The 24,555-nt window shown below is 37.7% G+C and overlaps 2 protein-coding genes across 2 annotated transcripts; both read left to right on the forward strand.

The window, feature by feature from the left end:
* The first annotated feature begins 562 nt into the window (after positions 1-562).
* On the forward strand, positions 563-11,156 carry LOC131984653 (sodium-dependent neutral amino acid transporter B(0)AT1-like). The gene is made up of 12 exons (XM_059349555.1): positions 563-761; positions 3,005-3,145; positions 3,238-3,375; positions 3,790-3,971; positions 5,766-5,876; positions 5,961-6,073; positions 6,694-6,822; positions 7,976-8,132; positions 8,668-8,872; positions 8,968-9,127; positions 9,882-10,044; positions 10,839-11,156. Exons 1-12 carry the CDS (start codon positions 563-565, stop codon positions 10,977-10,979), a joined length of 1,839 nt encoding a protein of 612 aa, XP_059205538.1. The 3' UTR covers positions 10,980-11,156.
* A 2,317-nt stretch (positions 11,157-13,473) lies between these two features.
* On the forward strand, positions 13,474-24,422 carry LOC131984658 (sodium-dependent neutral amino acid transporter B(0)AT1-like). The gene is made up of 13 exons (XM_059349562.1): positions 13,474-13,538; positions 15,606-15,816; positions 16,603-16,743; positions 18,103-18,240; positions 19,225-19,406; positions 19,483-19,593; positions 19,686-19,798; positions 20,631-20,759; positions 21,021-21,177; positions 21,267-21,471; positions 22,239-22,398; positions 23,685-23,847; positions 23,969-24,422. Exons 1-13 carry the CDS (start codon positions 13,536-13,538, stop codon positions 24,125-24,127), a joined length of 1,872 nt encoding a protein of 623 aa, XP_059205545.1. The 5' UTR covers positions 13,474-13,535; the 3' UTR covers positions 24,128-24,422.
* The last annotated feature ends 133 nt before the right edge of the window (positions 24,423-24,555 follow it).

Below are 24,555 nucleotides of genomic sequence, written 5' to 3' on the forward strand. Positions count from 1 at the left end.
TTCAGCAAGGCACACTTTTTTTACACAGCCAATTAAATCTGCTTTATTTCCTGTCTTTTTGAATAAACCCCTTCAAAATAAAATAAAAACTATCACAAGGTAACTGGCGTGTTTAAGGATTTTGCAGCAAGGCACACTTTTTTTTTTACACAGCCAATTAAATCTACTTTATTTCCTGTCTTTTTGAATAAACCCCTTCAAAATAAAATATAAAACTTGAGCAACAAGCATGATCCGTTCTCACATGTTAGAGAAAGGTAATTAAAGTTAATGATTGACTGATTTTAAAGTTTAAAATCCCTTTGCAAGCTGACATGATTTCTTTTATATTTATCATTTATATTTTAAATTATAATCCTAAACTGCTACATGAAGGTAAAAGTACAGAGTGTGCACTTACTGACTAGTTTATGGCCAGCCAGCAACAGATAAAGTAAAAGATTGTAAACTTGTTTCAACATTGCTCCTGTGCGGCTCACACTTATGTGAACCTCTCCTTAATGCTTCAACCGGAGCAGACACCACTTCACTGCTTCTCTGCTTCAGTGCACCGGTGGTCACTATGAGGCTGGTGCTTCCTAACCCGGGGCTGGACCTCCGGATCCCGAGCTATGAGGACCTGGACAGGATGGAGAAAGAGGAGGCGGATGACAGGCCCAAGTGGGACAACAAAGCCCAGTACATCCTCACCTGTGTGGGCTTCTGCATCGGGCTCGGCAACGTGTGGCGTTTCCCTTATTTGTGTCAAAGTCATGGAGGAGGTGAGTCAAGTGGCTGACATAACCAAAAGTCTTTTATTGTGAAATTTATGACATTTATGGTGAATTCATATTCAATATTAAAAAAAAGACATACAATTAAATTGCTGTTCCTAAACTGGATAACAGATCAAGCTCCCTCTAGAACACAATGGCATAAGGTTGTAATAGAATATATATCTCTTGACTATCTGACATGTATGCTGCGTGATAAAGATGACATCTTTCATAGAATATGGGACCCTTTTATGTTATACATTGGTATGAATATTTCAACCATATTTACACGAGGATTTACATAGGACTGGAACATGTGGGGTGCTTAACTGTCATTAGTTTTGTATCTATATAATTTCTGAATCATCTGTCGATATGTATTTTTATTTATTTATTTTTTCTCTGTGTCTGTGAGCCGAGTTGTAGTGTAGTATAGCCCAGTGTGGGTTCTTTTTATTTTATTTTATTTTTATATATTCTATTTTATTTGTTTGATTGTTCTTTGTGTTTGTTTGTTTTTCACTGGGTGCTGTGAAAATCAATAAACATATTGTTTAAAAAAAAAAAAAAAAAAATTGCTGTTCCTTATTAAGGCTAAAAGGAAACAATATAAAACTCATGCATGGCAACAAGAGAGCCATGGAATCACCATTAAGTTATATTAATGATTCTCAAGAGGAAGACCTCTTCTAAAGTAATGATTTACTTTTTGCATGACATATGAGTTACAGACTGAGCTGTATGTTGGCTTGAGTAGGAAATTAATGCTAGGAATTCCTACTATTTGTTTATTTGTTTATTTATTAAGGATCCCCATTAGCTGGTACCTTAGTAACCAGCTAGTCTTCCTGCGGAGTCCACAGGAACAACACAGAATATACAGAAAAACATATTCTCAATATATCAAACATTTACAGGTAAAGTCAATCACTATAAACCTAAAAATGGTAAGAAAAGGAAAGAAAAGGTAAGAACATTTAAAAATGTACAGCTTGTATAAAATAACATTTCAGTTTCTTTTTAAATACCTGTTTACTTTCAGTGCAACAGAGGTAGTGAGGCAGATTATTCCACAGAGTAATTGCTCTATAGATAAAATAATCTCTATAGATATAAATGTATGTGTATGTTGTTGTGTTTTTTGTGTGTAATGTGGGTCACTGTTATTCTTCAAGAATGCTGCAGATTGAGCCAGGTGGCACAGGGTTCAAAGGCATGCATACTCATTGAAATTAAATCTGTTGTTTTTATGTGACTTTTTAAGCCTGTACAGTTAAAACTGCTGTGCATAGTCCAGGTCATCAGTCAAAGTAATGTGGCATATTTTCTTGGGCAAGGCAAGTCAAGTCTCAAGTCCAGTCAAAACATAGCACATAGTTATTCAACTGCACTGCAAAAAAAAAGCCAACTTGTATTTTTTGGCCTGAAACAGTGATTTAAGTTGGTTTAACTTGGAAATATTAATTATTGATATTTAGGGCAATAATGTAAGTTAGCACAACAAAGGAAGCCAGTTGTCTGCTCAAAAACAAGTTGGTGAGTTGTTGTTACTTATATCTTTAAGTTGGGGTTCACAACAAGGGACAATAGTTCTGATAACTCTTATTGCTTTGTTGTGAAATGCAGGAAAGCTGTGAAATTTGGTCATTAGCGAAAGCTAGTGGCTAACTGATGCTAGCGGCTAACTGATGCTAGCGGCTAACTGATGCTAGCGGCTAACTGATGCTAGCAGCGCTGCTTGTTACAGCTACAAGAGTATCCATTAGCGTAGAAATGCTAACTCAAAATTCTGGTCACAACATTAGCTGACATTTCATAGCGGCGTTACAATCGTGCCAATTCAGCACATTACAGAAGTTAGCAGAAGTAAGGATTAAAAGTTATTACAATCTTTAAACTACAGTCTTTGCCATGCCTTTATTAATCTTATTTTGTTTGCTTATTGATATTAAAATATACTTTATTGCTCATCTATTATAAGTTAACTATAAGTTAACTATGCTTTTTGCAACTACCGGATCTAAAGTGAGAACAATGCCTTATTACTTGTTAATTAATGGTTATTAAGGACCTTATTATAAAGCGTTACCAATTGTTTTGTACCATTTGGACCACTTGCAGCATTCTTATTTATGGCTCAGAGAGAAAAAGGTGTGTGCCTCTTTCACATTTTTACGATGTCCTGAATGTCGAGTTTGTAGGCATCATGCATAGAATTAATAAATAAGTCAATTAAAATACATTTTCAGGTGCCTTTTTGATTCCTTACCTGATCCTGCTGGTGCTGGAAGGAATGCCTCTCCTGCTGTTGGAGTTTGCCATCGGCCAGCGTCTCAGGAAAGGCAGCGTGGGAGTGTGGAGATCCATCAGTCCTTATCTTACTGGTGTTGGTAAGTGAAATAGGCTCATAACAACACATAACTTATCAAAGGATATAAGGCTTACTGTGTGTGGTATCCCAATAAATGATGTTGTTCCTCAGGAATAGCCTCCATGCTGGTGTCCTTATTGGTTGGACTGTACTATAACACCTTAATAGCCTGGATCATGTGGTATCTCTTCAATTCCTTTCAAGACCCGCTGCCTTGGACCCAATGTCCTCTCAACGAAAATGGGACAGGTGAATATTCAAACATGTTCAGCTTACATGGGGCCACGGGGCGGCTGTGGCTCAGTTGGGAGAGTTGGTTGGCCCCCAACCGAAGGGTTGGTGGTTAGATCCCTGACCATCGCAGCCTACATGTCGAAGTATCCTTGAGCAAGATACTGAACCCCAAATTGCTCCCGATGTGCTGTGTTCATCGGTGTGTGAATGAATTCCCAATGGTGGCAGGTGGCACCGTTTAGGGTAGCCTCTGCCACCAGTATGAATGTGTGTGTGAAAGGGTGAATGAGTCAGTCTGTAGTGTAAAGCGCTTTGAGTGGTCGCAAATCGACTAGAAAAGCGCTATATAAGTGCAGGTCCATTTACCATTACATGTGTCCAAAGCACCCACATTGCATCACTGTTTGTGTATATTTGTTGCCCCTTCAGGATTTGTACCAGAGTGCCAACGGAGCTCCCCCGTGGATTATTATTTTTACAGAGTGACTCTGAATACTACGACCTCTATAGCTGACTCAGGAGGAATCCACTGGCCCATAGTACTCTGCCTGCTAGCTGCCTGGACCGTCGTCGCCATCTGCTGCATTAGAGGCATCAGCACTTCAGGCAAAGTTTGTTGAACCTTTAGTAAATTGACTGTTAGCAAAGCCTCGTCGACTATGGTCAACTTGGTGTCTTTCTCACTAGATTTAGTGACTTTCCAGACCATTTTGCTTTATTTCTAAAAACCCAATAGCAATTTTCTTCATTCCCACCATCAGGGAAAAGGCAAGAAATATATCTGCTGTATTGTAATAAATTCTCATGCATGCTGCTCAGAGAAATATTTTTTTTGCATTTAGTGCATGCACAGAACAGTTCGAGAGCAGGAATGATGCTATGTCATCGGTTAACATTAGTGCTAGCTAGCTAGCTAGCTAGCTTGGTTAGCAAGGGGTAAAAATAAACAGCTGACTGAGTGTCTTTTAGTCCAACCAAACATGGAACAAGACATTTCAGAGTAACCAAAATGTTACAGTTAACTTTGAAAAAGTAAAACACTGTAAAAGGTTATAAGACAAAAGCACACTGCACTGTGGTAGCACCTGTCAATCATAAGATAACCACAACCTTAATCATCCCCTAGTCAATTACATCATCAGCATACTCTTCTTTATCATCTATTTTACTCTAAATGGGACCATAATTTACAGAACAAAAACATGATGCTGTATTGAAGAAGACTTGAATCTAGCAACTGCGACCATAAACTCATTACTGAGGTACTAAATCAAAGGAGAAGTAGTCAGGTAATTTCCCTATTGAATTACATGAACAAGGACTTATTTTTGTACGTGGTGGTTTCTCCCCCTGCTGGCCTCTAGAAATACTGCAGGTGTAAAGAGCTTGGGCATGGCTTCACATTGCTGTTTGATGTGGGGCAGGCAATATGCAAATGAGCAAATTATAGCAGCTGGTGACTTTTAGCAACTCTTGAGGCTATTGCTATATTCTTTGAAAAATACTTGGTATCACTGCTCACAAACTACATTTATACTAATAACAGATTTACTCTGCTTTCCCCCTAAATCTGTAGTCAAATTCCAAACAATATGTCCTTGGTTATGGGTAAAATATCCAAAGCTTGACAAACAGGCCTCTGTGCTAGGATGCTAAGCTACAATTGGACAATTGCTGTTATGGGAAATTGTCAATCATGATACATTACTGAAAAAAAACAACAATCTGAAGTCCTACCCTGCAAAAAAGCCAACTTGTATTTTTTGGCCTAAAACAGTGATTTAAGTTGGTAAAACTTGGAAATATAAATTATTGACATTCAGGGCAATTATGTAAGTTAGCACAACAAAGGAAGCCAGTTGTCTGCTAAAAAAGTTGGTGAGTTGTTGTTTCTTATATCTTTAAGTTGGGGTTCACAACAAGGGACAATAGTTCTGATAACTCTTATTTCTTTGTTGTGAAATGCGGGAAAGCGGTGAAATTTGGTCATTAGCGAAAGCTAGCGGCTAACTGACGCTAGCGGCTAAATGACACTAGCGGCTAACTGACGCTAGCGGCTAACTGATGCTAGCGCCGCTGCTTGTTACAGCTACAAGAGTAGCCATTAGCGTATCAATGCTAACTCAAAATTGTGGTCGCAACATTAGCTGACATTTCATAGCGGCGTTACAATCGTGCCAATTCAGCACATTGCAGAAGTTAGCAGAAGTAAGGATTAAAAGTTATTACAATGTAAATTATAAGTTAGTACAACTTACAGTTGAGTTGACATAAAATCTGAATTCAGAGTTGAGCAAACTCAACCAACTTAAAATTGTATGGAAGTTTGTTGCCTTGAAATTTTGAGTTCACCCAACTTTTCTTTTTTTGCAGAGTAATTAACTTTTTTCTTGTCATGACCTCAGGCAGTTTACGTGACAGCCATTCTACCGTACATCGTGCTCGGCATCTTCCTGATCCGAGGACTGACTCTTAAAGGTGCCCCGAGTGGATTAGAGTTCCTCTTCACACCAGATGTATGTTTCAAATCTTGATTGAAAAAAAAAAAAGCACATCTAATAGTTAAAAGCCACATCACAATCTATGCCTCACTCTTGCAGGTGGACGAGTTGATTAACCCAACGACTTGGCTGGATGCAGGTGCTCAGGTCTTTTATGCATTTGGTTTGGGATGGGGAGGCCTCATCTCCTTCTCAAGCTACAACCCTGTACAGTAAGAGACATTTAGATTTCATTTTCATTTCACCTTTATTTATTCAGGGAAGGCCAATTGAGAGCAAGCTCTCATTTCCCATGGCGCCCTGATTACAGTACAAATACAATTTTAACACATTACACGACATATCCATAATAATATATAATCAACAGAAGCACAATAAATTCAATGAGTACATACACATTCAGAAATCATAAGATTAATAATTAATTAATAATAATTAATTAAATGTCTTTAAAATGATTAAAAGGAAGCAGTGTATCCAACTGAAGCTGTGACAGTAAATTATTCCATTTAAAAGGAGAAAAATAAACAAAAGCGAATTTCCCAACCTCCGTTTTAATAGCAGGGATATTAAGAGCCAGTGGGTTATATGAATGAGTTGGAAAGTTAAAAGATCTGAAGCTCACTAGGCTCGATAAGTGGAATGGAAGTTTTTTTAGTAGTGCCTTATAAATAAACAATATACAGTGTTGCTCCCTTCTTAGAGCCAGGGAAGTCCAACCAACATTGTGATAGAGGTGGCAATGATGACCTTTTATGTCTCAATTAATTGGAGAAAAATAGCTTTTTTCAAACCTAAAGTCAATGTGTGTCTTCCTTATTAATTTCCCAAGCAACAACTGCATGAAAGACGCTATGATCCTGACAGTTGTAACTGGCCTCACCTCAATCTATGCTGCCACAGTCACCTACTCCATCATTGGCTTCAGGGCCACAGAGAAATATGACAACTGTATCAGCAGGTGAGTCACAGGATGGAGGTTTCAATGTTTTTGGAACTGAATAGTCCTGTAGAACCTGATAATGTAATAAATTCCCGATAATGTAATAACCCCGATAATGTAATAAAAGGTCAAAGTTGAATGTTTATTAACTTTTGACCCGATCATCCGTTTTTCACAAACGAGGTATCCATGACAACACGAATGCATTCAACAGCTTCTTGAAATCTAAAGGTGCTTGGTGTTATATTTTTTATTACATTATTGGTAAAAAGTGTATTACATTATTGGGAAATGCACTTTATTACATTATCGGGAAGTTATTACATTATCAGGTTTTATTACATTTTCAATGGACTCAAGTGCAGATTTTTATTACATTATCAGGGTTATTGCATTATCGGGAATTTATTACATTATCAGGTTCTACAAGTCCTAAAAGTACATTCTACTTTACTTTACACTTTAAAGAAAACTGTATCAGTTAGTGACGTGATCACAGTTCATTTCAAAGTTCCACATATTGTTGGACATAATGTTTCACTTATGATAATTTGACTAACACAAAAAGGACATAACTCTTCAGTTAGCCTATGTCTAGTCAGTATATCTCAAATTTATTTGCCACATCTATTTCAATACATCATTTACATGCTCATATGTAAGTTCGGTAACGCTTTATATTAAGGTCCTTGTAATAACCATTAATTAACAAGTAATAAGGCCCTTGTAAGTCCTTACAAGATGCTTATTAACATTATTGTGTGTTTATAAGCTTATATAAGTGTTAATAATGGCATTACAGACACCCATGACCCACCCATTATGTCTTTGCCGTGCCTTTATTAATCTTATTTTGTTTTCTTATTGATATTAAAATATACTTTATTGCTCATCTATTATAAGTTAACTATAAGTTAACTATGCTTTTTGCAACTACCGGATCTAAAGCGAGAACAATGCCTTATTACTTGTTAATTAATGGTTATTAAGGACCTTTTTATAAAGCGTAATCAGTTATTGATCATTATACCCTGAAGGATATTTACCAAAGTAAAAGTCTTTTGGCCATGCTAGCATTTAGACTAAGATAGACTTGAAATATCTGAATTGATCCTTTGATGTAAATGACAGTAATGCAGGGTTACTAATATGTAACATCTTTTCTTCCCAGTAATATTATGACATTACTAAATGCATTCGAGCTTCCTGAAGACAGCATCACTACAGACAACTATGAGGCAGCCTTTAAACATCTCAACAGCTCCTCTCATGATATTGTTCTTGGATTGGACATCCAAACATGTGACAAGCAGAAACTTCTCAGTGAGGTGAATATATTAACCCTTTATCCGGCGAAGAACTATATTTGGTAACTTTGGTAACAGTGGATATCAAAATGGGGTCCCCATGTCTCTCTGTGAGGTCATAATAATTCGAGAAAAAAGTTGCAAATTTCCTAGATTAAAGTGGCAAATCTACAAGAAAAAAAGTTGCAGATTTAAGAGATTTAAAGAGGCAAATCTATGCGAAAAAATTGCAAAAAAAGTGGGGAAAAAGCTACCTTTCTCTCCCAGATTCACCATTTTAAATCTCATAAATCTGCACTTTTTTTCATGTAGATTTGCCACTTTAATCTCGTAAACTTTTTTCTCAAAATATGAAAACCCTCCCCCGGGTTCATATGTTTTTGGTTTTTTTTAACACATTCTGGCTGTATGTAATATCCTCCAATATTCTCTAGGGTTAAAATTTGCAAGTATTTCAATGAGTGCCCTATTAAGGGTTAATAATGAATTATCAGATTCTCAAGTTATTGTAGTTTTTTACTCTTATCTGCATTGTGACTTACTTGTGTTTGTACAGGGAGTGGAGGGAACAGGTCTGGCCTTCATTGTGTTCACAGAAGCCATCACCAAGATGCCTGGTTCTCCAATTTGGTCTGTCCTTTTTTTCGTCATGCTCTTCTGCTTGGGAATCTCCACCCTGTTTGGCAACATTGAGGGAGTGGTGGTCCCATTAAAAGACCTGCATGTATTCCCTAAAAAATGGCCCCAAGAAGCACTGACTGGTATTCTATTTTGTAGTTAAAAAGTCCACACATTGGCCTTGCAACATCAGATAAATTGAGTTTCTGATTCTTGTTTTTGTGTTTGTGTGTTTCAGGAGTAACATGTGCGGTCGCCTTCATCATCTGCTTCCTGTTTGCACAGAATTCAGGGTTTTATTGGTTAACTCTCTTTGACAACTTTGCTGGATCAGTTCCACTTCTGGTCATTGGGTTGTTTGAGATGATAGCTGTTGTTTACATCTACGGCATAGACAGGTCAGTGCTTATTCAAACTCTATTGGCAATATCTGTCAGCCTGTATTTGCTGCCAGCCCCTCTTATATTCCTTCTTCTTCTTGTGTACTAATAGCCCTGAAGGTGGCACTACAGTGACTGTTTAAAGCTTAAATCTCATGTAAAATCAGTCAACAATCAGCCGCTTTTTACTAAAATGTAGGCCCAATTGGGCAGAGGTGTTCAGGTGCTTTGAGCTGGCAGGAATCATTTAGTCTATCTATTTTCTCAAAAACTGGAAAACGAATTAATCTCCTCCCACATTTTTTTGCATAGCTGACACCAACTACACTTTGCTACACTGTATCTTCAAACTGCCCTCCACAGATGATCCAGACAGATTTTTGATTAAATTATTGAGTCAAAATTAATCTCCAATGGACATGAAAATGAATGAGAAACTGCTGATGTCATTGTTTCTCTTCTCTTGGTAGGTAGTTTACCAAGCAAATGACCTGCTGATGGAACTTTGTGTATGTGTCACTTACCTTCCTCCTCTGCCTTTTAAAAAAAAAATGATCCTCTACTTTTCTGTCTTCTGCTTCCTCCTGAGAACACCCGGCTCAGGCTCACTGCAGTGCAGCAGCAGTAATTGGTCTTGATATTTGCTGCAAAATAATTATACAGCATTAGCAGCATCATGCTGTGCCTGTTATGGAGCAACATTTTAATCCTGTGTAACAGACATGACTTCCTGACATATTTCCAAACTAATTAAAACCCTCTTGTGTGGCAGGTTCAATGAGGACTTGGAGTTCATGGTGGGACATAAGCCAGGCCTCTACTGGCAGGTTTCATGGAGGGTCATCAGTCCACTCATAGTTCTGGTTATTTTAGTTTTCTACCTGGTGACACAAGTCCAAGAAGAGCTCACCTACTTAATCTGGGATCCCAACTCTGTAAGTACACACCTTCTGTGATCAGCTGATGTATCATGTATTTTGTAGCCTTTTCCTCTGATGTTCCCTCATTGCAAAATACACAAACTGTATGACATGCTTTGGATTTTAAGTGAAATATTTCTCTTTTTTTCTCTGTGGTGCAGCAATTTGTCAGTGCACTGCAAAAAAGCCGACTTGTATTTTTTGGCCTAAAACAGTGATTTAAGTTGGTAAAACTTGGAAATATAAATTATTGACATTTAGGGCAATAATGTAAGTTAGCACAACAAAGGAAGCCAGTTGTCTGCTCAAAAACAAGTTGGTGAGTTGTTGTTACTTATATCTTTAAGTTGGGGTTCAAAACAAGAGACAATAGTTCTGCTAACTCTTATTTCTCTGTTGTGAAATTTGGTCATTAGTGAAAGCTAGCGGTTAACTGATGCTAGCGGCTAACTGATGCTAGCGGCTAACTGAAGCTAGCGGCTAACTGATGCTAGCGGCGCTGCTTGTTACAGCTACAAGAGTAGCCGTTAGCGTATCAATGCTAACTCAAAATTGTGGTCACAAAATTAGCTGACATTCATAGCGGCGTTACAATCGTGCCAGAGAAATTCAGAGTTGAGCAAACTCAAAAACAAAACTTAAAATATTTAGTTTAATTGTCCAACTTAAAATTTTATCGAAGTTTGTTGCCTTGAAATTTTGAGTTCACCCAACTTTTCTTTTTTGTGTAGATAATATCTTGTGATATCTTGATATCTTGTGTAGATAATCATACTTCAGCACTAATCGTAAGGTTTTTCGGTTTACAGGAGGAGTTCCCGTCTCTGGCATCAGTACCTTACCCTTCATGGATCAATGCAATTATCTTTCTGTTGGCCGGAATTCCCAGTCTGGCAGTGCCTCTATATGCATTATGTTGGCTGGTCTATGTTTGCTGCAAGAAAAAATAGTATTGAAGCTGTCCTCAACTCTTTAAAAGTCATATGTTTCATTGCAAGATTGTAGAAGCACAATATTTATGTTTTATTGATGCACCTCAGTAAAATATTCATAATCCTGCTCATGTTTTGTGCAAATGTATTACTACTGTATCTATATATACTGTACTGTTTAATGAATGACTGGTAGTAATAAATGGTCGTATAAAAGAGTGTGCACTATAAAATATGATTCAGGAATGTAAAGAGGGAGCAGCTGAGGCTGCTGGAGCAAGGTCATCATGTTACATACCCAGCGTTATGCTAACAGGCTCTTTCGGGATTAGCCAGGACTTGACATGAATGCTGTTTGATCATGCCAAAAGAGTTCTACTTCTGCCATATGGGGCCTATTGAGCAAGTGCACTAGAGACTTCCCTGTGTCGAAGCGGCTAAATTAGCGCCAAGCTAACTTGAATGGCCTGTCTGAACACTATAGCTACCTTCCAAAGCTCATACTTTTTCTCTTTACCTTTAGTATGTACACCAGCTTTCCTAACAAAGTATTTTCTGTTAACATGGCGCCTCTGACTTTCTAGCTCATATTTACAGTGAGATGTGCAGAGGACTGTGGGTAATCTAGGACAGTGGTTCCCAACCTTTTTCTTGAGGGACCCACATTTTTACCATTGTAAACTTTGGCGACCCTCCCATTGTCCATTGCTTCTATGAAGCCGAACTCAACGTGACTGTGTTTCTGTTGTTAGGTGAGGTTACCGCCAGGTGAGGTTACCGCTAGGTGAGTTTACCGCCAGGTGAGGTTACCGCTAGGTGAGGTTACCGCTAGGTGAGGTTACCGTTAGGTGAGGTTACCGCTAGGTGAGGTTACCGCTATTGGTGAGGTTACCGCTAGGTGAGGTTACCGCTAGGTGAGGTTACCTCTAGGTGAGGTTACCACTAGGTGAGGTTACCGGTAGGTGAGGTTGCCACTAGGTGAGGTTACCACTAGGTGAGGTTACCGGTAGGTGAGGTTACCACTAGGTGAGGTTACCACTAGGTGAGGTTACCGCTAGGTGAGGTTACCGCTAGGTGAGGTTACCTGTGTATACTGCAGGAGGGATGTTACACATGTCCTTATTATCGCAATATAGCCTTTATTTTTAAACTTTTCTATAGTGATTTTTCCATTTAATTAAGTGAAAAAATGTTTAATGTAGCCCTTATTTAGTTGTTTTTGTCCCACTAATGAATTAAATGCTGACTCATCTATATTTAACACATTAGATGTATGATAAATCAAGAGGGCTTCGCGACCCCCCGTGGATCTTTGGTGCCCCCCTGGGGGGGTCTGGACCCCCCGGTTGGGAATCACTGATCTAGGAAATTGCCAGAAAGACATGCTGGCTTGCATACTGCAAACAACAATATTTTTAGATTTTTGTCAAACTAGATAGATTTGAGATTTGACTTGGTAGTCAGAGACTAAATACATTTGTGTATAAATCATAAACTATACACAATCTAATGTATTGGACTTTTGGAAATATTAAAGAATTTAGCAATAAAAAACTTTTAAGAAGGATGTGAGGATGGATAAAATGAGATCTGTACAGATTTGAAGCCTTGACAGTCTTTATCTGACTATTAGACTGTATTTATCGTATATATCTTTCTTGTCTGTTTTTGACTGTTAATGATTTCATGTATTTATGTAGTTTGAGAGGGTCAGGTTTGCTGATATGACTGGTATGATGCTGATTAAAATGAGAACTTATACCTAAATGGAGGTTGAACCACACTGCAAAAAAGCCATCTTGTATTTTTTTGGCCTAAAACAGTGATTTAAGTTGGTTTAACTTGGAAATATAAATTATTGACATTTAGGGCAATAATGTAAGTTAGCACAACAAAGGAAGCCAGTTGTCTGCTCAGAAACAAGTGTGTGAGTTGTTGTTACTTATATCTTTAAGTTGGGGTTCACAACAAGGGTCATTAGCGAAAGCTAGCGGCTAACTGATGCTAGCGGCTAACTGATGCTAGTGGCTAACTGATGCTAGCGGCCCTGCTTGTAACAGCTACAAGAGTAGCCATTAGCGTATCAACGCTAACTCAAAATTGTGGTCACAACATTAGCTGACATTTTATAGCGGCGTTACAATCGTGCCAATTCAGCACATTGCAGAAGTTAGCAGAAGTAAGGATTAAAAGTTATTACAATGTAAAATTATAAGTTAGTACAGTTTACAGTTGAGTTGACAAAAGTCTGAATTCAGAGTTGAGCAAACTCAAAAACAAAACTTAAAATATTTAGTTTAATTGTCCAACTTAAAATTTTATCAAAGTTTGTTGCCTTGAAATTTTGAGTTCACCCAACTTTTCTTTTTTTGCAGTGCATGAACAGAAATTACATATGGCCTGTATGACATTTACATAGGCTACTCTGACATGAATAAAACAATTGGAGAAAGCATACAAACTGTTATATGGTATATCTGATAAGCTTTCTGTCACCGCCCTCCCCTGCTGCCTCTCTTCCACTTTATCCACTTCATCTCAAACGAGCCTAACGTTTGCACCTGCAACATTTAGATGGTGAGTTTCATTTTTGTGACTTATTATCAAATTATATTATAGTGTTAGGTCCTTCAAATTGTGCACCAGTTTAGGCTATTTAAGTTTAATAGTCATCCATTTAACAGCCAAAATGTAATACCCACTGTTAATATTTGCTAAGACTATTACTTAATTAATCGATTGTGCTGGTTTTTGAGCAGCTATTTTTTTAAAAAGCAACAGTCGGGGTAAGTGTTAAGACATCGGAATATGTTATTAGTCAATAATGTAATAACTTACAGTCATGGAAAAATTATTATACCACCCTTTTTTTCAATATCTTGTTCATTTTAATGCCTGGTACAACTAACCAAACATTTGTTTGGAGAAAGATAATGATAACAATAAAAATAGCTCATAAAAGTTTAATTTAAGAGCTGATATCTGGACATTTTCCATGGCCAGATAATCACCAGGCATTAAAATGAACAAGAAATTAGAGTAAACAAGGGTGGTCTAATATTTTTTTTCCATGACTGGATATGTACAAGAAGTCATTCAGACATTGTATTAAATTATTTGCTTGTTAGGAGTCACAGTGACCTGTGTTTGTCTCTGAGTTTAACTCCTTCCTGTCCAGTGCTTGATTGTTTAGTTACCTGTGAGTTATGAATGAGACTGCAAGTGGCTTTGAGGACTTTAGTCAATCTGGATTAGTGAATAACTTTTTATATAATGCATAATAAACTGTTATAAGATCATGTATATGCCAAATCCATTGATGTGGAGGTAGAGGTTGTGTCTCAGATTGAATTATCAACATCACCCCTCATAAAAAAAGGAGTGAAACTTTTTAAAACTAATACATATATATATATATATATATATATATATATATATATATATATATATATATATATATATACATATATATATATATATATATATATATATATATATATATATAAAATATTGAGTTGGTAAGCTGGTTTTCACTGCTTGTATAAATCTAGTTGCGTTCGTAATTAATGTGTTGATTTGACTTGTGTATTATTTCCAGTAAGAAGTCAAATTGACCAACATGTTCCACATGCTTTGTATTGAGAGCAGCAGAAATAAAAATTTAGTTTAAAACTTAAAAAAAAAAATATTCTGAGATTCCTTTAAAAAAAAAACAAATTCTCAGTTTACGGCAGTGAGCCCGCAGGACACCCTGTAAAACAATTTTAAGCACTAACAAGTGCTAAAAGCCGTCTTACAATAAAAGCAAGAGTTTTACATTTTTGGGAAGTTTTAAAATATTATTGCATGTGCCCTGTTGTAACGACTGGAAAGGTCTCTGCAAGACCTCCAAGAACTACTGTGTAACATCTCTGCCTCAGTGCACTGCAAAAAAAGCCAACTTGTATTTTTTGGCCTAAAACAGTGATTTAAGTTGGTAAAACTTGGAAATATAAATTATTGACATTTAGGGCAATAATGTAAGTTAGCACAACAAATGAAGCCAGTTGTCTGCTCAAAAACAAGTTGGTGAGTTGTTGTTACTTATATCTTTAAGTTGGGGTTCACAACAAGGGACAATAGTTCTGATAACTCTTATTTCTTTGTTGTGAAATGCGGGAAAGCAGTGAAATTTGGTCATTAGCGAAAGCTAGCGGCTAACTAATGCTAGCGGCTAACTGATGCTAGCGGCTAACTGACGCTAGCGGCCAACTGATGCTAGCGGCCAACTGACGCTAGCGGCTAACTGATGCTAGCGGCTAACTGATGCTAGCGCCGCTGCTTGTTACAGCTACAAGAGTAGCCATTAGCGTATCAATGCTAACTCAAAATTGTGGTCGCAACATCAGCTGACATTTCATAGCGGCGTTACAATTGTGCCAATTTAGCACATTGCAGAAGTTATCAGAAGTAAGGATTAAAAGTTATTATAACTTATCATGTGAAATTATAAGTTAGTACAACTTACACTTGAGTTGACAAAAATCAGGTTGGGCAAACTCAAAAACAAAACTTAAAATATGTAGTTTAATTGTCCAACTCAAAATTTTATTGAAGTTTGTTGCCTTGAAATTTTGAGTTCACTCAACTTTTCTTTTTTTGCAGTGTGGGATCACCATGAGACTGTTAATTCTTAACCCTGGACTGGATGACCGGATCCCTTCCTATGAGGATCTGACCAGGATGGAGAAGGAGGATGCCGGGGACAGGCCCAAGTGGGACAACAAAGTCCAGTACATCCTAACCTGCGTGGGCCTCTGTATTGGGATTAGCACTGTGTGGCGATTTCCTTACTTGTGTCAAAGTCATGGAGGAGGCAAGCTTGGACGAAAAATGGGAAAGGGGTATCTTATGATTAAGCTGTCTATTAACCCTTTATCAGGCAAAGAACTATATTTGGTAACTTCAGGTAATATTTTGAGAAAAAAGTTGCAAATTTACTAGATTAAAGTGGCAAATCTACAAGAAAAAAAGTCACAGATTTAAGAGATTTAAAGTGGCAAATCTGCGCAAAAAAAGTTGCAGATTTACGAGAAAAAAAGTGGGAAAAAAGCAACTTTTTTCTCCCAGATTCACCACTTTAACCCTTAATAGGGCACTCATTGAAATACTTGCAAATTCCAAATTCCAACCCTAGAGAATATTGGAGGATATTACATACAGCCAGAATGTGTAAAAAAAACATACGAAAAAAATATTTTGAGAAAAAAGTTTACGAGATTAGTGTCAAATCAACGAGAAAAAAATGCGTAGATTTATGAGATTTAAAGTGGCGAATCTGGGAGAAAAAAGTTGCTTTTTAGTTTCTAGTAAATTTGCAGCCTTTTTCTCAAAATATTACCTGAAGTTACCAAATATATTTCTTTGCCTGATAAAAGGTTAACTGTCATTTGTGCCACAGGGATCAACACATCTTTTTGAAAGCTAATCAAACAACTGCATTTGTAGATGTTGAAGCCCTTATGAGTGGTAGCCATGAAAAAGATGACACAAAAAAACATGTATGTGACTTAAGAGTGAGCATTCTGTTGGACAACTCAAGACAGTTGAAGTTTGCAAAGATGCGTGAGTATATATTATTAATATTAATATACATTTTCAGGTGCCTTTTTGATTCCTTACCTGCTCCTGCTGGTGCTGGAAGGAATGCCTCTCCTGCTGATGGAGATGGCCATCGGCCAGCGTCTCAGGACCGGTAGTGTGGGAGTGTGGAGATCCATCAATCCTTATCTTACTGGTTTTGGTAAGTGAAAAGACTCTACGGCTGCACGATTTGGAACAAATATCAATTGCAATTAATTTGATTGCAATTGCAATATGATTCTAGCCAGACTAATCACAAATGAGATTAGTCTGATGTATGTAGAGCGACAGAAATTGATGCTTACATCTATAGTTTACATAGCCAGACTAGCCCATCTCTACTTTGAGGCTAAAATGCTCAATTCTACTTCTGCAACGTTTTTCTGCAGCATGTTCACATTCAGCCACACATCCACTGATTTTATGGGCAATAAACAAGCAGCTGCGGGTCTCTTGGCGGCTCCGCTGTCCCCCAGCTTGTAGCGAGATCACCGGCATTACGGTAGCGGGGCAAGTAGCGGCACTAGTAGCGGGGCTAGTAGCGGAGCTAGTAGCGGGGCTAGTAGCAGGGCTAGTAGCGGCGCTAGTCGCGGGGCTAGTCGCGGCGCTAGTAGCGGGGCTAGTAGCGGCGCTAGTCGCGGGGCTAGTCGCGGGGCTAGTAGCGGGGCTAGTTGCGGCGCTAGTTGGTGGATTAGTAGATTAGACTTTTCCCAAATCCTGTCAGAAGCAAGGCTAAAACATCCTTTTTGGTGGTGAAACAGGAGTCTGCTGCAGCCATGTTGGATCCGTAAGAAAACTACAAAACTACAAGCTTCTGTCTGTCGAGTAGTACGCGTCATCGTCTTGCCCTACCTCCCCGTTCTGTGATTGGATCCCTAAAACAGGGCTAGAAACGGCCCTGGTTGCCAGACTGCCTGGAGGTTCGAAATGAAATTCGAGCACGCAAGGCAGTATGGGTATACCCAGGCTAATATGATTCATGATATTGCAGGGAATAATAATTTTTGCATCATCACTCCAAAATACATAAATTACCAAGTTTTTTGCTAGGATCAGTACCAAACAAAGTACAGTTTGTAGGCTGGGAAATTTTTAATACTTCATTTAGAATGGTACACATATTTTGCCACTTACTAATATTGCCCCTTCCAGAGACATGAATATTGCACCATATTATGATTTCGATGCTAATTTTGTTTTTCAATGTCTGTCTTTTATAACAGATAACACTGAATGTAATGGGGGGGAAAAACAGGCCTATCAGATGAGGAAAATTTCTGAAAGAAAATATGTTTACCTTTAATATTACTGTTCAATATTAAGCCAGAGATAACAAGGAATGTTTATAACAGAATAAAGACTGATTATACATTACAAATAAAAATAAGAAAGATATATTAATAATCCGTATGTTTGATTTTTGATATTTGACATAATAGTGTATGTTGTTGTTTTCCTAATCACAACATGGCAACGATTTGGAACCCCTGATATAAGCTTTTGATTTTCCCTTCCTCAGGTATAGCCTCCATGCTGGTTTCCTTATTGATCGGACTGTACTACAACACCTTAATAGCCTGGATCATGTGGTATCTCTTCAATTCATTCAGAGATCCACTGCCTTGGAATCAATGTCCTCTCAATGACAATGGGACAGGTAGTGTAATATACTCGCAGAGTTATTTGTTAAGCACCAAAACTGTACTCATAATTAAAACTTAAACCATTGCTGTCTTTTTTTTTCTTCTTCTTTTTTTTATTTTTTATTTTATTTTTTTGTTTTTAATTTTATATACTTTATATGTATGTGTATGTATATATGTGTGCATTTATGTGTATGTATATGTGTATGTATGTATATATACACTACTGGTCAAAAGTTTTAGAACACACCAACTTTTACAGAATTTAATTGAAAATGATGCAGTTTGATGTCTCAGTCTACTCTGAAATTAATGCACATTTGCAACATTAAAAATTATTTATTGAGCATGATAGTGTTTTGAAAATAAAAAAAGATTCAAAATCACAGTTTATGTTGAACTAAAGGACTAAAAAAAAGACACAAAATGACAAAAAAAGACCCCAAAAGACACAAAATGAGTTACAAAGACATGAAAAGAATTCAAAAATGGACAAAATAGCCCAAGACTCCATAGAGTTAAGTTGTTAACCCATTTCTTGTTCCCTGAAAAAGGCCTACTTGTATAATTCTGAAATGTACATTATTTTCCAGTTTTGGTTAACCTCACCTTTTTTTATTTACCTCTGGCAGTTCACCACTTACCTTTGTACCCTTTCAAGCTGTTCATTTGACTTGAACTGCTTGAATTTCAATAAAAAATGAAAAAATTGGGGTGTTCTAAAACTTTTGACCGGTAGTGTATATATATATATATGTATTTTTATTTTTATTTTAGCAGTCGATTCAGCTATTACCTTTTTTTTTCTCTCCTGTTTTCCTTATTGCACTACTTTCTCTGTTGTATTCTCCTTTTTTCGTAGAGGATATGGGACAATGGGGGAGTTATTGTGTACATTTACAGAATCTGTAACCTGTTTTTTGTTTAATTACAAATGCCAATAAAAAGATTTTTCAAGAATAATTAAAACAATTGAGGATTGTCTCTTGCCCCTCCAGGATTTGTACCAGAGTGCCAACGAAGCTCCCCCGTGGATTATTATTTTTACAGAGTGACTCTGAATACTACGACCTCTATAGCTGACTCAGGAGGAATCCACTGGCCCATAGTACTCTGCCTGCTAGCTGCCTGGACCGTCTTGTGTGTGTGCTACATACGAGGGATTGGCACGTCAGGCAAGGTTTGTAAAATCTTCAGTAAAACAATATGCTTTCTAGAATCACCCCAATTTTTGATCTTTCTTATCATGACCTCAGGCAGTGTACGTCACATCCACCCTGCCTTACGTAGTGCTGACCATCTTCCTGATCCGAGGACTGACTCTTAAAGGTTCCCTGAGTGGAATACAGTTCCTCTTCACGCCAGACGTATGTTTAAATGCACTACTGTTAAAAGAAATAAAACAGTTATAAATCTTTTTAAATAAAGCCACATCATAATGCATGCATCATTCTTGCAGGTTGATGAGTTAATGAACCCAACGACTTGGTTGGATGCAGGAAGCCAGGTCTTTTTTGTGTTTGGTTTGGGGTGGGGAGGCCTCATCTCCTTATCAAGTTACAACCCTGTTCGGTAAGAAACATTTATAGAAGCCCTTTTGTGACTTATACACATTATACATTAATATATTGGGTAACGCTTTATAATAAGGTCCTTAAATAACCATTAATTAACAAGTAATAAGGCATTGTTCTCGCTTTAGATCCGGTAGTTGCGAAAAGCATAGTTTAACTTATAGTTAACTTATAATAGATGAGCAATAAAGTATATTTTAATATCAATAAGCAAACAAAATAAGATTAATAAAGGCATGGCAAAGACATAATGGGTGGGCCATGGGTGTTTGTAATGCCATTATTAACACTTATATAAGCTTATAAACACACAGTAATGTTAATAAGCATCTTGTAAGGACTTACAAGGGCCTTATTACTTGTTAATTAATGGTTATTACAAGGACCTTAATATAAAGCGTTACCATATATTATACTGCCTACTGCTAAATTACCACAAAGCTGCACTCTGTAGTAAAAGAAGGGAGAAGATGTTTGAGTTTTAACAGACACTTTACATGTTATTTAATAATAATAATGCTTTATATTGTGCTAGGTACTCGAAGTCGCTTTACATAAAACATGAACAAGTCCACTGATGTTGAGAAAGCAGTCATGGGAAGAGGGGAGGCACAATTTGGGGCCAATAATTGTGCCTGATTTTTTTCCAGAATCCAGGTTTTTATGTCAGTGGGCAGTTAGTGATGGTGAACAGAATGGCGGGTGTGATGGTTTTTGTGGAGATGTAGAGTTGGGTATCGTCTGCGTAGCAGTGAACCCCCACCCCTCCCTCTTTAAATGTCTTCGACGTAGTGTGCCCTTTATCTTTTGCCTTTTTTTATTTTCCCAAGCAACCACTGCATGCACGACGCTATGATCCTGACAGTTGTAACTAGCCTCACCGCAATCTATGCTGCCATAGTCACCTACTCCATCATTGGCTTCAGGGCCACAGAGAAATATGACAACTGTATCAGCAGGTGAGTCACAGGATGTGGGTTTCAATGTTTTTGAAAGAAAGCCGTCTCAAAATTGTGTTCATTACTTTTCACTCTCAAGTTCTTTTTAAAGGAACAATCTGTAACTAAACTGTAAAAAATAAATAAATAAATAAAATAGTGGCCCCAACACCAAACTTCTTTTTTGATTAATGACAACTTTATTGGGTAAAAACTAATTGAAGTTTTAATGTAGACTGCAGCTATCCATTGTTACTAAACTTTTGCATCTTTTCTTCCCAGTAACATCTTGACTTTACTAAATGCATTCGAGCTTCCTGAAGACAGCATCACTACAGACAACTACGAGGCAGCATTTAAACATCTCAACAGCTCCTCTCATGATATTGTTCTTGGATTGGACATCAAAACATGTAACATGCAGAAACTTCTCAGTGAGGTGAATATACTGATGCATAATTATCAGATTCCCAAGTTATTGTAGTTTTTTACTCTTATCTGCATTGTGACTAACTTGTGTTTGTACAGGGAGTGGAGGGAACAGGTCTGGCCTTCATTGTTTTCACAGATGCCATCAACAAGATGCCTGGTTCTCCAGTTTGGTCTGTCCTCTTTTTCGCTATGCTCTTTTGCATGGGACTCTCGAGCGTGTTTGGCAACATTGAGGGAGTGGTGGTGCCACTTAAAGATCTGAATTTATTCCCTAAAAAATGGCCCCAAGAAGCACTGACGGGTATTCTATTTTGTTGTACACACTGGCTTTGCAACGAAAGATGTTAGGAGGCCCTGAGAGCTCAACACACTGAAAATTAAGACTGAAAACGTCTTGCAATCAGATCACACCAGCTGCAATGCCAAATCAGGCCATGGGTGTAGACGTAACAAACAGGTTTCAGCAGGAATGTGATCTGAAATTGGGAGAAATAAGCAGCATCTGCGACTAGGATAAATGGTTTCCCTACTGTAGCTACAAGTAACAGTGGAATGACTGAAATGGAGTAAAGTAGTGGCACTTTCTGACAATGAAAATGACCAATAGAAGCTTCTAATTTAAAAAAAACTTCACAATCACACAGGTTCCAGCAGGAATCTGATCCTGGGGAGAAATTTGGAACATCAGAACTGCCAGGGCAAACCTGCAACCGACAGCTGACTTCAATAACTTCATAAGCCAAAACAATGTCATTACAAAGCGTGTCCCTGCCATCTGCATCACTTTTTAGCATTTACATGGGAACTTTTTTCAGCATGTTTTTGTATTTGGTTGTGATTTCTCTATTTAAAGTGAGTTTTGATTCCATTCCCTAAATGCAGTTCCTGTGTCTCCAAGTTGATGAAGGGTAGAGAAGTAACAAGTAAGCTTGTGACTGTTTGTTCAAAACCGGGACCAGGATTGTCTTAATTTGCAGTGTGTTTAACTGTCGAGGCCACCGTACAAATTAACTGATTTCCTGATTCTTGTTGTAACACCTCTCTTGTTTTTTTGCATGTGTGTTTCAGGGTTAACATGTGGTGGCTCCTTCATCATCTGCCTCCTGTTTGCGCAGCAATCAGGGATGTACTGGGTAACTCTCTTTGACAAGTTTACTGGATCAGTTCCACTTTTGGTCATTGGACTGTTTGAGATGATAGTTATTGTTTACATCTACGGCATAGACAGGTAAGTGTTAAGCTTATGTATTCCTTACTGTGGTATTTTATTATATTGTACTGCCTACTGCTAAATTACCATATTGGCAGCCACAAAGCTGCACTCTGTAGTAAAATAAGATATAATATGTCACTGTTTGTGTTTTAAGTAACAGACACTCTACCTGTTATTTAATGATAATAATTCAGATTGTGCTTTTAAAGGTACTCAAAGTCGCTTTACATAAAACGTCCTGGGGAGGCACGATTTGGGGCCAATAATTGTGATGCCTGATTTGTTTGCAGTCTCATTTGAGGAAGTTGCTGATAATCCAGGTTTTTATGTCAGCGAGGCAGTTAGTAATGGTGAACGGTATGGAGGGTGTGATGGTTTTTGTGGAGATGTAGAGTTGGGTATCGTCTGCGTAGCAGAGAAATTGTAGTCTGTGACGGCATATGATGTGACCAAGGGGTAGCATGTACAGGACGAACACGAGGGGACCAAGCAGCAAGCCTTGGGGGACACCATGTGTAACTGCGGTGGTATGGGATTTGCAATTATTGATGGAGTTGTAGTGAAATATGTCAGAAAGGTTGGTGTTGAGCCATGAGAGTGCGGGGCCAGTGATGCCAATGAATGATTGCAGGCAATTGAGGAGGATGGTGTGGTCGATGGTGTCGCTGAGGTCGAGGAGGAGGAACCTGTTGAGGGACCTGGAGTCAGATGCGAGAAGGAGGTTGTTGGTGACTTTAATTGGATTGGTTTTGGTGCTGTGTTGGGTGCGGATGCTGGATTCCAGTGTTTCTTATAATTGCTTGGAGTGGAGGTAGTATTTGAGTTGAACGGTGACGGAATGTTCCAGTTTTTTGAGGGAAATACTCCAAATATTTAGCCAACTATTATGTCATGTCAGGAATACCTTTGTAAAATATTAATAACTATCTTGTTTACATTTCTACATGTATTTAGTGAAAGCATCACAACTTCACAACTTAACTTTTATACTTACAGTAGTACACTACAGCAGAAAGAATAACTATGTTTACATTGAAAAAGATGTTACTTTTTGTCACCTAGGATGACCGGTATTAACAGTCAGCAACTTTACTGTTTGTTGACTCCTCACTTTATTTTTTTATTGCATCTTTTTTTTATTATGAGTGTGTAATAAATGTAATGTAACCTCTTCCTGCTGTCTTCTTTGTAGTGCTGTTATCTTGTTCGGGTTGACCTTGTTAGATAACCTGTCAACAAATGTAAAAAAAAAAAAACTATATCGTTTTTTATAATCTAACCAAAATACTCTTGTGTGGCAGGTTCAATAAAGACTTGGAGTTCATGGTGGGACATAAGCCAGGCCTCTACTGGCAGGTTACATGGAGGTTCATCAGTCCTCTTATCGTTCTGGTTATTTTAGTTTTCTACCTGGTGACACAAGTCCAAGAAGAGCTCACCTACTTAGTCTGGGATCCCAACTCTGTAAGACACAACTTCTGTTATCAGCCATCATCCTAAATATTCCTTATGTTGCATTTGTCTTTAATGCAACCATTGCATCCCTGATGCACAAATCTTTTCTTCTTTTTTTTGTGGTATACAGGAGGAGTTCCCTTCCCTGGCATCAGTACCGTACCCTTCATGGGTCTATGTGATCGTCTTTCTTTTGGCGGGAGTCTCCAGTTTGACAGCACCTGTGTATGCATTATGTAGACTGGTCTATGTTTACTGCAAGAAAAAAATAGTATCTGTAGGAAAATGACCATCATTTCTTGCAATGCAACAGAATGCAATATTTTTTGGAGATTAAAATTATCGTTGTTTAAATTTGGTTTGTCTATTTATAACAATGTATGTTCCAAACGCACAAGACTTATGTTTTATTGATGCATTTTATTAAAGTACTATTATGAATCAACTGTAGTTACTAGTTGCATTCATTTGCCTGCTTATATTATTTCTTGTTGTGTTGACAAGACAACATGCTGTTTTCCACAATTCAAGTTTTATGTGATGGCCCTGTAAGCTCAACACACTACAACTTAAGAAAGCACATGCAAATAAACTACAACAAAAACAAGTAAAGGTCTTCACCAATTTGATGACACTTGTAGTGGGCGTGGGGAAATCTGTAAAGACAGGGCATCATGGAGCACACTTGTTTAACGTTTTATTGAACTGAATGGTGGT

The sequence above is a fragment of the Centropristis striata genome, chromosome 14 (assembly GCF_030273125.1).
Source record: "Centropristis striata isolate RG_2023a ecotype Rhode Island chromosome 14, C.striata_1.0, whole genome shotgun sequence".
NCBI classification, from domain to species: domain Eukaryota; kingdom Metazoa; phylum Chordata; class Actinopteri; order Perciformes; family Serranidae; genus Centropristis; species Centropristis striata.

Excerpts from the sequence above, each read along its gene's own strand:
- LOC131984653 (XM_059349555.1), top strand. The coding sequence starts at position 563 with ATGAGGCTGGTGCTTCCTAACCCGGGGCTGGACCTCCGGATCCCGAGC. Across the intron at positions 3,972-5,765 it reads GCATCAGCACTTCAGGCAAA|GCAGTTTACGTGACAGCCAT; the intron begins GTTTGTTGAACC and ends TCATGACCTCAG. Across the intron at positions 6,823-7,975 it reads TATGACAACTGTATCAGCAG|TAATATTATGACATTACTAA; the intron begins GTGAGTCACAGG and ends TTTTCTTCCCAG.
- LOC131984658 (XM_059349562.1), top strand. Across the intron at positions 18,241-19,224 it reads TCTCAATGACAATGGGACAG|GATTTGTACCAGAGTGCCAA; the intron begins GTAGTGTAATAT and ends TTGCCCCTCCAG. Across the intron at positions 22,399-23,684 it reads TACATCTACGGCATAGACAG|GTTCAATAAAGACTTGGAGT; the intron begins GTAAGTGTTAAG and ends CTTGTGTGGCAG.